Below are 12914 nucleotides of genomic sequence, written 5' to 3' on the forward strand. Positions count from 1 at the left end.
TAGGTTACATGAGGTTAGACAGGAACAGGAAACACTGCCATATATGGTTAATCCTTATGCTATAGCTGACTCAGGATTTTGTACAGGAACAGGAAACATTGCCATATATGGTTAATCCTTAGTGACTCAGGTTTTACACGTAGCTGTTCCTATAGTGTCACCCTATATATGTATTGTATGTGTATTGGGTTGTCTGTGTACGTGACTTCCTACTGATGTGTCATATCGCAACACTGGTTTTAAAAAACAAACCTTGACTGCACATATGAAGCACATAAAGATCCATACAACTAATTATGTTTAAATATTCAGTTCAGACTTCCCATAAGCAAAACCTTTCCCTTTAAATACATCCAAGAGTCCATTTGGACTTTGCATTTGTTTTAATTTTTCATTGTAAAAGTAGTGTTTAGTCGAGTAGTAGAATGGTCTAAACCAGGGCGTCCAACCTTGGCAACTTTAAGACTTGTGGACTTCAACTCCCAGAATTCCTCAGCCAGCTGGCTGAGGAATTCTGGGAGTTGAAGTCCACAAGTCTTAAAGTTGCCAAGGTTGGACACCCCTGGTCTAAACATTCTTCCATGTTTATGAAAGGTGCATAGCTAGAACATTACACAAAAGTAGTAATTGTGTTGGCTTTTGTAAGCTTATTAAATTAATATTTTTAAAGAAAGATCTAGTAATGCAACCCTGATCCTATAAACAATGGTGTCTTTTTTTTTTTAAAAAAAGGAATATATTTCTAAATTCTCCTTTCAAATGTTCACTTCATTGGGTCCCTTCCTATATGAACTTCACAGGTAGAGAGTAGGAAAACAGAAAGCTGTTGAGGAAGTAGATTCTGCAGAGAAGACCAGGATGTAAAACAATCAAGTAGAGAAGGATAAACCCTGAAGGTCAGGATGGCAAGTGCACAGGTGCCTGACTAACACACTGGAGCAGCCCTGAGCTGCACAGACATAGGCAAACACGTTGTAGCAAATTGGAAAGCCATAAAAGTCTATTATACAAAATCAAACAGCAGCCAGCATGACAGCCATTAGCCTGAAATGAATACACGGGAACTTAATGAGGTCTGTCGAGGCCAGCTTGGAGTATTAAGTTGCCAATTCCAGTAGGATTTCCTCTTTCTTTACAGAGTTGAAAGCATCAGTACTGCCTTGTTAAGAGTTTGACGAGTTGTGCAGGGAAAAAAAATTGCATAATTATTTGTAGAACATGATTATGCAAAGCACAGGAAATGCCTTTTTCCTGCAAGGACAGATACATGCACTTCTTCCCTGCTAGCTCAGATTGCAATTAAGTGGAAGGCTATCATGTTCTACGTTTGATGTGAAGCACAAAATAAAAGAAATGATTTATACCCAGTTATTGAACAAATATTAATCCTACAAGGCAAACCAAACTTGAAAAAAAGACACACAAGCTAATGCAATACTTGATATAAGTTTTAGTAACGAAATCTTGCAAGTCTGAATGTGCTTCTGCACTTCTTCCCTTTGTATTCATAAGTACTAATGCATGTCATGTCTGAGATTACATTTCTGCCTTGGGTCAGATTTCTCTTATCTGAATATTGTCTTGGTTGTGGATCTTCCTCCTGTTTCTTAAGGTTATTCTTTCTGACTCTTACATCAAGGTTCCTGATGCCAAGCAAGGATTCATATCACAACATGATCTGAATGATTTAATGCAGGTAAGCATCACTGCATATATAGTTCCTCCACTAAGCCTGAATTACCTCCTTTACACAAGTCAACCAAATCTTGACAATTGTTGGTTAACTAATGAATCAATCAATTTAGCTTAAAAAACATTTAATGATACAGACAACTTCAATACGGTTGCTTTTAAATACATAGAACTCAATTTTATGGTTAGCATTGTCTTCTTGTATTAGTTTACAGAAGTAAAGATCCTTCCACTAAATAAAGGTGATTTAAAAGTCCTGCTAATTAAAAAGTTGCCTAATGTTTGAAGTCCAAATTTAGACAGAGGTACTAATTCTTAAGTACATGAACATAGTTTTATATTAGTTTTTTGTTGACTAATTTACTATAAACTGTCCTATTTATATTTTCTAAGTGATACCGGCAGCAATACTGAAGAATTTGAGAGAGTTTTGTTTTTAGCAGTACCCTCAGCATGGCTGTGGACAGCTTTTTTCATGTGGCTCACTCTAGTAAGAAATACACCATGGGAAAACCATGGTACGCATAGCTGGGAAGGAAGCAAGGATGTCATAAATTTCATTGACTTCTCTTTAATGTTAATCTGGGGTAAATACAGAATCTAGGAGACTGTAGCCTTAGCTATAGTGAGTTAATTAAAGCAGAGTCTTCTTGAGGAGCATTTCCCCAAATCTCTCACTGTCTGAACTGAATTGCCATTTCTGAGACAATCTTTTGTGTCCTCAGCCTTCTCACAATCTCTGCAAGTCATTTTTCTGGTATCAGTTGTGTTCATATGGACAGGTCATACAAATAACTACAACTGGTGGCTGCAATGAATCCACAAATTTCTAGGGGAAAGTGAAATACTGAGATAACGCTCCAATTCTTGACTCCAGTTTTGGATGTCATATGCCCCTGAACATCAAAGACACCTAAAGCTACTTCAGGCTTCCTGTAGGAGCACCACCGAGAGAAACATGATGGTGAACTAATTGGGCCATTGAACTGATCTAGCAAGGTTCATCTTATGACCAAGAAACAAATAAGCATACCAGAAAAAGAAAATATGAATTTAATACTTATTCTATTTAATTTACCATCTTTTCTTATTTTTTTTTTAGGTTTCTTTCTGTTCTTCTACCTCCAAGTTGGTAGAGTTTTGCACCTTTGTGGCCAAAATACTTCAGAGCTCATTGTTAAGATCTCTCTAGCGCATTGTTCTTTTCTCCACTGTACTCTGCTTAATTTCATTAGGCAGCAAATCCTTCATCTTTATTCCAGAAATCTTAATATGGATCATAACCACTGGGTTTGGGTTCCCTTAGATTGTTTAGGTGCTGATCTGGCTAATTTTACTTTCTACATCTAGAGTTAGGCGTAGAAAAGAATAAGATTATCAAGATTATCACATTATAACACTACATTGCCAATATAAAACAGAGTATCTAGTTTATCTGTAAGCCTCACCATTTGAGCTTCAGCATAATCTACTGTCAGGTAGCTTCCATCTGTATTGATTGATTTTTCTTGCAGACCAGCTTGGATTGTCTTCCAGCTTTTTACCCTTCCATCTTCTCTGTCTCTATTTGCCTTATACTGCATTTCTTAAAATGCAAATACCACATATAGTCTTTCTCCTGTCACTTCAAAGCAAAATCTACAGCAAGCAGCTGGCTAAGTACTGGTCACAAAATCATGCCTCCCAGTTTTTCAAAGAGCCTCCTCTCCATTCTAAATAATTTACATTCTTTAAACAAGCCCACTTGGTAAAGCAATGTTATGCATATTTTAAATCAGCATTATAGGAGGCAAGTTTATTTCACATTCCACTTATTTACACTCATCTTTTTCCAATGTTCCAGCTGCCAAACTGCAGTAAATTTGAATAGCCTTCCCCTACTGCTCTACCCTTTAGCTGGAAGTGCTGCAACGGAGAGGATTATTCATGTCAAAGCAAAAGAACAACAACAGCAACAAAGCTGCTTTCAATGCCTCAAATATTGCTAATTAGTAGTCTGTGCCAAGGCGGGCTTGCTATACAGCTGCCTGTTTTGTATATTTCCCACCTCAGCCTATTATCTACTGCACAACCAGAAGGGAGATGGGAAATCAGCATTTTGGGGGGAAGAAGCATTTCTTCACTCCATTCTTGTAGAAGAATAGTCCCTGTCCTTTCCAAATCATGGTGTACATTTAAATCCAGCCTGAAATATGGGCTTGATTTTCATTGATTGGAATATATACATTTGTGCTTGGAATACTCCAACACTGGAAGTTTTTTAAAAGATGTTGGATAACCATTTGTCTGAAGTGGTGTAGGGTTTCCTACCTAGGCAGGGGGTTGGACTAGAAGACCTCCAAGGTCCCTTCCAACTCAGTTTTTCTATTCTATTCTATTCTATTCTATTCTATTCTATTCTATTCTATTCTGTTCTGTTCTAACTCTGTGTGTACTTCCTCTTTGTGTATCTGATGAATCACCCATTCCTCCTAAGACGATGGAGAAATTCCACTAATTTTGCTACTGCCTTTGGGTAAATTGTACAAATTGAACCCCAAAAGAGATGATAACAATGTGGACACTGCAGCGAACAAGTGCCTTATTCAGGAAGGGACTCCACTAAGCACATCACGCCAAAAATGATTTCTACTCACACTCACCCTAATTTATTTATGCAGGTCATTGTGGAATCATATGGTTGGAAATCTGCATTTTGTTAAAAGGAAAAACTCTACTCAGATATTTCAAAAACAATCATACAGACTAGCATAGACAAGAGAAGTAGTTTTGGTGGACTTGATCAAAAGCAATATCCATGGTAGCACCAGTGTGCACATACATGAAGAAAGTGAGAACTATACAAAGTGCAGAAAAAGAGTAGCTAGTATGAGCAAAAAAAATAAAAAAATTAAAGGCAGTAAATAATATACGAAAAAAATTACTCGCTTTTGTATTCAAATCTTTCCAGTACCCATTCAGTGTTAACTTTCTCCCTTCTTATTTTACTACACCGACTGCTTTGGTAATCAGTTTCTATTTCATTCTAATTACTTTTACATTTCTTCTAACATATCCAAGTTCTGCTTTTTCACAACAGACTATAAGTACTCACTATTTTTCTATCTGCATAGCCTTATCTTAAAAGTACTCCACGTGCCCACTTTTAATAAGCCAGAATATATAACTTTTGCCATTTATGCATAACTTTGCTGTCTGTGAACAAAAATGTCTGCATCAATAGTTTGTCAACATTCGCTACAAATCACTTGTTCTTAGCCAACTCAGCATCCTGTTCATTCAAGCTCATATGCAGAGTCATATCCCCAAACAATGCATTTCTGATCTCTCTATGGGCATTCCTGATATATAAATGCATTCCAAATCTTGGAAATTGGAGGTAGATTCATCTTTCAATACTTTTGGTTATCCTCAGCTGTACAAAGGCTTCATAATTTTGAATACTTTCATACATTCCAAATACTCCCAATATCAACAAGATGAAGATTAATATTCTTGGGAAATGTATCTTCTACTATTAGAAACACTCTTTTCCCTGTATTTATGCCTATTATCTTCAAGCAGGGTTTTGGTAAAGGTGAGGAGCTATCAACAAAAGCTTATTTTTTTATGCGAGTTGGAAATTTATTTATTTTATCAGAAAGCAATTTTAACATTTAATCAATGCTTATTAAATTCTGGTTAACTCTTTAATAAAGAGGCCTCTAGGGGTCCCATTATGGTGAATAATTTCCTGTTGGCAACTGAATAACTAAGGTTCAGTTCAGTTCAGGCCTGGATTTCTGCCATTCTCTATGAAAGAAACAAGGTCAATGAAAAAAAACCCTTTCTTTGTTTATTTCAACCATGCTAGAATGAACATGTAAAATACTATATTCTTTTTCTTCCTTCAGGCTGATTTCTGAAATGCTAAATGATTCTTTTTCAGCACTTCAGCTGTTATATATGCTGATTCCTTACCTATTTGACCTAAATAGTATCATTGGGAGAAAACATCCAAAGATTTCATGTAGTTTTCCTTTTACTACTAGGGAGACTATTGATATTTTAGACTGGTGCCCAAAGCAATTAATGGTCAAAAGGAGATCAATTAATTTATTTTAATTTAGTCAAAATAGAAGTATTTAAATTTTATTCACTGTTTGAGATGTTTATGTGGGGATATATTCAACGTAAATATTAATATTTAAAGTATATTCAAAGTAAACAAATAACAATGAGACTAGCTAGGCTCCCTCTCCAGAGTCACCCTTAAAAGGAAGCAGTGATTCTTACTGTGAAGAATCATCACATATACAAAAAAGGAGAGATTTTTCTGTTCTGCAATGGACAGATATTAGCAGGTGTGTTGAGTCTCTGAAGGTTCTCCTGGAGGATTCTGGAGAGCCACAATTTATGCCTGATGTTAACTATAACAAGATGGAAAGAAGACATGAAGTTGCTATTGCTGTTTTTCTCTTTTCAATGTGTTCTTTGTAATTATATATTCTGGGACATCATCACACTGTCCCAGCTAGACAAAACCTAATATGCAAGCTGAGACAATGTGAGCTCTCATTACATTGTGAAGAATGAAAATGTATGTAGCTCTTGCAGTTCCATGCTTCATCTTCTTACAACACCAAATTCCATCACAAGTTCTAAAAAATGTCTGTATGGTATAATTAGCATTTGTATTGCAACCTATCAGGTAATTAGGATAGCCCACATCAATTCTGAGGGGAAAAAACATAGTCCTAGGCTGCTTCAACAGAGAGATACTATGAAGTGTTCGTACCACTTCATACTGCTTTGGTAAGACCACATTTGGAATGTTACATCCATTTTTGGTCATCATGGTACAAAAAAAGATGTTGAGACTCTAGAAAGAGTGGAGAGGAGAGCAACAAAGATGATTAGAGGGCTGGAGGCTAAAATATATAATGAATGGTTGCATGAACTCAGTATGTCTAGGCTAACAAGGAGAAGGACTAAGGGGTGACATGATAGCAGTCTTTCAATATTTGAGGGACTCTCAGAGAAGAGGGAATCAACCTGTTCCCCAAAGCCCCTGAAGGCTGGACAAGATGTAATGGATGGAAACTGAACAAGGAGGGAAGCACCCTGGAATTAAGGAAAAACTTCCTAACAGTGAGAACAATTAACCAGTGAAAGAGCTTGCCTTCAGAAGTTGTGGGTGCTCCATCACTGGAGATTTTTTAAGAAGCTATTGGACAGCCATTTTTCTGGAATGGTATAGATTCTCCTGTTTGATCAGGGGATTGAACGAGAAGACTACAAGGTCCCTTCCAACTCCATTATTTTGTATTTTGAGCCTGGAAACATATGGCTTTAAAAGCAAATGCAATAATTAGAAGAGAGGATTTACTGTTTCTGATATAAAGTCAAGCACCAGAGATTACATTTTACCCAAAGAAGGCTGATGAAGGATTCTTACACGCACGCAAAAGTAGAGCAAAGAGTCAAGTTTAATCAAAATGGGGTGCCAGGTAGTAAATGTATTAATGGAGCAATTATCAATAATGTAATAATTGCTACTTTTAAAAATACTACAGGTGGCTCAATTTCACAGTCCCACTCTCACATACAAGTTCACCTGCTTGCTCACTCACTAGCTTGATTGAATGGTAAAATTATCTGTATTAGGCAGAGAGATAAAACAATGGAATACTAAACTGTAGAGAACAAAGCAGTCTGAATTCCAAGAAGCAGGAGAGAGACTGGAAAGCATCTTTTTCTCTGATTAATGGACCTAGAATTCAGGAAAACAAAGCTATTAAAATGATTTGTTCAGGTTGTCTCAAAGCCATACCAAACATTCTGGGACAACTACAGTCAGATCTCCTGTTTATCAGGAATGGGATAGCGAGAAGGTGGAACAATTAAGGTTGGAGCCTCATCATTTTTCTTTTATGGGTCACATATCATGTCTGCAGAAAAAGACAATTCCAATGGTAATAATGGGGAAACGGGGAAAGTTTAAATGCACCTTAATCTTTGCGTAGTAATGGTGCTGCAGGTTTTTTTTTACAGGATTTATAAACCCAAAATACTAGCAACATATAAAACTACTGTCATAGAGATATCTCCAAAATGACATCCAATTTGGCTTTTAGTCAACAATTTTACATTCCAGTGTTGGTAAAATTTACATACAGTGATTTAGATTTGAGGTGCGCTAACATATACTAATAATTTAAAAATAATTTTAGTTAAATTCACAGGGTTTTATAATCCTAGAGAATGGTTTATTGATTTGATTTATTTCTCACTTCTCTATACAGTCAAATAATTGAGGTGGTTTTATATTTTTTAATTGATTTAAATAGGTTCTTCTCCTTAAAAAGGTCCCCCTGGACCTTTTTCTATGTAATAAGAAATTCATATTTCAAAATTTTATATAAATGCAATATTTATATCAAAAACAAAAAAAAATAACAGACTTCAGTTTAAAAAATGGAAATGTAGCAAAGGAGAAATCTGAAAAAATGTAATTTTGTTCGATTTTTCTTTTAAATAATTCCATTTTTTTAAAAAAAGAACTCATGATAACTCATACATTTGTGTCCATACTTTTCTTGTGCATATCTTTTGTGATAGCAACTTTCTACATTTTTTCCAGTGTTGTAAAAAAGTAGCCATGAGGAAGTAGACTTCATTTGTCTTGAGAAAGACCAACAAAAATGATCCAGGGATAACTATCACCAACATCTCTTGTTTCCACAAAATGCTGTTAGATTGAAAATGAATTAGAAACAAATAATACTCCAAATTTCAATTGGCAGTTTCCAGAGAACCAACATGATTTACATTATACATGGAATGAAATGCATCCGTCCATTGGAGTATTATTCCCTTCTGCAAAATGTGTAATATAATTCTTGGGTCAAAATCAACAAAGTCTTATATAAAATGACCTATTTTAACATAAAATACCTGTTTCAAGATAAAATGATTATAAAAGCATATCAAAACAAATGCATAGAAGATTTTCTATTGTGAACTAGGAATTCTAACTGAAAGGTAGCTAGGCTTAAAATACATGTTTGAAGAAAATGTCACTGAATGAATTGTCTATCCCTATGATTAAATAACATCACCTTGGTTCTCATTCCTTCCAAACTAGGAATTCAAACTGAGACTCTACTCTAAATCTGAGAAAATTTTGGATTATTATTTCCACAGCACAAGGAACCATAGGAATGTAGCTCTTGGGTAGGGATTTATGTATTTCAAACAATTTTTTATAACACTCACCAAAATGATTTTTTTCAGGATATTTTTTTCAAAGTAAAGACCATTATAATTGAGGCATGGTGGCACAATGGTTAGAATGCAGTATTTGTGGGCTAATTCTACCAATTGCCAGCAATTCGATTCTCACTGGCTCAAGGTTGCCTTCCCATCCTTCCGAGGTGGGCCAAATGAGGACCCAGATTGTTGGGGGCAATAGGCTGACTCTGTAAACCGCTTAGAGAGGGCTGTGAAGCACTGTGAAGTGGTATATAAGTCCAAGTGTTATTGTTATTGCTATTTTTACTTCTGCTTTTTAAATGTAGGTGCCAATGCCCGTATAAGCCAACAACACACTGTTTCATTCAATAGGAAATTGTCAGTAACCTTAAAAAAACTTTGAGACTTTTCAGAAAATGAAAACATTTTTACAGCAAGAACCATAATGAACAATAGGATCCACAAAATATATCAAACAAGAGTTTGGTAGTTACAGAATTTTGACTGAATGGGAAAAAATAGATCACACACCCTTTGGCAGAATGGAAATAACATACAGGAAGGTTCCATGTTATAATATTTTGTGGCAAGACTACTTAGTATAAAAATGATCAAGATTTTTATAGAAATATGACTCCATCACTTGCTCCACTTAAGACGATGGATAGGGATAGAACATATAGTTCTCTGATCATATATGAGAAACATTATTCTTCAGTTAGTTAAAGAAGGTTCCAATTATAATAAATCATTCTTTGAAGAAAAGAAAAGATGGGAATTCTACTAAGCAAAATAATCAATGAGTTCATACCTCAGGGATGCGGACACTGTATGGTTGATTGTGAAATCTTGGTGTGTTGTCATTGACATCTCCAACTTGAATATTCACAGACCCCTTTATCACCTACGATCAAAATGATTTGGAGCAAAGTTACTATAATTGCAACAATTTCTTCAATTGCAGGGGTAACAATATTCAAAAAAATTGAAAAAGTTAATAAGCATTACTACTGTAGGAAAATTATCTCTGTGTAAAAAGGAGAACTGGATTCTAGGAATTCTTATTTTGAATCCCTTTCAGTTATGAATGAGAGCCTTCATTAACTACTCAAAGAATTTTGGAATTGTGAATGCTGGATCCACAATTTAAGGCTTGGGATTGCAATGGTGATAGTCATTCCATATTAACCAACTTAATCTACTTTCTAGCTAAAACTAATATGCATCATTCCCATGTATCACTCATTATTCCTTCAATATGATGAGTTGAATCTGCTGCCAGTGGTGACCCTCTTTAAACACAGCAGAAGTTCAATTTTTAAAATCTAACTTAATTGAAATAAAGCATGGAATCCATATAACTAGTGTGGTATTTATTATTAAAGGGTGATATCAGATATCTTCCACCAAGTTGATGTCATATGATATTAAAGATCCTTTCTTTATAGCAGAGAGATTGTACATAAGTGTTTTATTCACAAGTGAAACATGTATGTTGCAAGAGAACTTCATATTTGTGTTTTCAACATTTATGCATGACTTGATTTTTGGTACATAGTAAATACAATATTCTGACATTTACTTTATATATTATTATATAAGAATAATTGCCACACTATCTGCTGAATATTTTCAGGGTGGCTAGAAAAAGAAGAAAACATGTTTCATTTTTAGAATGGATTGTTTTGAAGTTATTCTTACGTATTTGTGGGGACCTGTGAACCTATATGAACTTATTTATACAAAAGACCAGGCAGGAAAAAAAAAAAACAGAATCCAAAACCACTGCTTTAAAGACAGAACTTTCTCCATAATTGAACATTTTTCTAATTTTTTAAAAAAAATCACATTTTTGTTGCCCTAACAAAAAAATGGCTATTTAAATGTGGATTTTCCTAAGGTGGATCTATATTCCATAAATATAGTTATTCTATATTAGTTATTCTAATATAAGGGATGTTTTTCAAAGCATTTCCAGGCTTATCACAAGTGACTTTGAAGCTGTCCATATCTGTAAATCACACCAGCTTTACACTTAACTGACCTAAGCCTCAATATTTCTTGAGTACAGTATGAGCTTCTATATAACACAACAGGTTGTCCCACGGTGTGCCATGCTTCTACTTTACAAATAGGAGAGAAAACAGACCCAGAGACCAAAACTGCCTTGTTCCCTAAAGTTTACACTTCATAATATGACTGGAGAGGGAAACAGATGGTGGGACTTCCACACCATTTCATAAGCTGCTGTACAGAAGGAGCGAATGCCTGAGATATCCACCTGTTTCTCTTACAACAATCACACTGCTGTATCCCTGGGAGGATTCCTTCAGAAAGAGGGTGGGATTGTGACAGCTTTCCTCTCCTCCCCATAGTGTGACCTCTCCATATCAGCTCTACTCTGGTCTCCATTTAAATCATGGAACAAATGTTACACTTACCCCTTGGCTGTCACTGACAGAAAATTCAACTGTGAATTCTGACTTCGTCTGAAATGAAAAGAAAAATGATATAATTAGAGATGCCACAGTGGTAATCTGTTGATAGAAGGCTTTGGATTTGAGCCGAATATAATTACATGCTTTTGTGGCCGGGAAGAAGATGAAGCAGTATCTCAGCAATAACTGAAAACCTCACTGCAAGATTGCAATAGTAGGATAATTTTACCTAGACATCAAAGGGGTTGGTATAAATTAATTAATGTAGGGAAGTGCTAAAGTTACCTACTTTTTCATTAAAGAATTAGATCAGTAGGGTGTGAAAAGCAGAATAAGTATGAACAACAGATTCAGCTTTTAAAAAGTAATGTAAGTTCTATGTCACGATGTTGTAGTTAGATCTAAAGAGCTCTTTTACAGAATGCAAAACAATCTGAATATTGGGTAACATAATTGTAAAAATCAAAGTGCCCATGTATGCCATGTTACACTGAAATGATAAAAGGAGTCTAATCCTCTAACAAGTCTGCAGTTTGACCTTTTTCAAATGGTTGAATTCAAACACAATGATAACATTGTTATAAGAAGAATGAGTCAGTCATCTCCAGATGTACATCTTCTATCCATTCCTTCCCCCATTTCTGGGTCCACTGCTTGAAGCTTATTATCATAGCTCAATTCAGGTACAATGTCTTTCCCCCTTGAACTAAACCACTGTTTACTACAGCTAGGTTCTTTTCTTTTTTCAATAGGTCAATGTAATCTGGTTCACATATCCCCCTAAGGCAAATCAAATTAAATGTATTATAACTTTGTGTGATGTGTAGTTGGTTACTTGCCAACTAATAGCTGAAATGAAAATAATGTTTGAAGCCTGGAATTATTGGGTTAGATCAGGGGTCCCCAAACTTGGCAACTTTAAGACTTGTGGACTTCAACTCCCAGAATTCCTCAGTCAGCATAGCTTGGAGACCTCTGGGTTAGGTGGTAAACTGCTAGATACTGAAGCCTCAAGTTTCAGTCCCATGGACATCTACAGCAGCAAGATAGGGAAGTAATGAATTGTGAATTATAGTCTGATGAAATCAACTCTCCACCACTTGTATGGAAGGGCACTATGATGTCACTACTCATGTGTTGTCACATGGTATTACTGGAGTTAGGTATAGACGCTTATGTTCCCTTTTCCCTTTGACTGTTTATTCTGGAGAAAGATCCAAGAACATTCTACTAAAACACCAGCTTTCTTCCCATGAACACTAATGAAAGCTAAGAAGAGCTCATAAAGGATTTAGCTCCTGACTCAATGCATGAAGTGTGTGAAAGTCAAATGCCAAGCTTTAGGGAGTCATTGTCCTTTTGTTCAAAATAGACGTATGATTTCTTCCATTCTCTCCTTCCTTCTCTACCTGAAAGGGTCTTGTTTCAGCTCCTATAACAGCAAACGAACAAAATAATATCTAAGGAAATAATGTTGTAGAACATGAAGATGATAGACTAGAACAGAAATGGAGTCAGCCTAGATAAAATAACTTTGCAACAACATAGTAT

At 35.5% G+C, this 12914-nt stretch overlaps 1 protein-coding gene across 1 annotated transcript in view; it reads right to left on the minus strand.

Annotated features, from left to right (window-relative positions):
* Positions 1-12914, minus strand: part of CDH23 (cadherin related 23) — a 537909-nt gene that overhangs the window by 415610 nt on the left and 109385 nt on the right. Inside the window, exons 5-6 of the mRNA XM_087932328.1 lie at positions 11367-11414; positions 9737-9829 (exon numbers count right to left, since the gene is read on the minus strand). Coding sequence (XP_087788454.1) covers positions 9737-9829; positions 11367-11414 — 141 coding nt within the window. The remainder of the gene's footprint in view (positions 1-9736; positions 9830-11366; positions 11415-12914) is intronic.

The sequence above is a fragment of the Pseudonaja textilis genome, chromosome 4, assembly GCF_049901715.1.
Source record: "Pseudonaja textilis isolate UNSWEBS1 chromosome 4, rPseTex1.2, whole genome shotgun sequence".
NCBI lineage: Eukaryota > Metazoa > Chordata > Lepidosauria > Squamata > Elapidae > Pseudonaja > Pseudonaja textilis.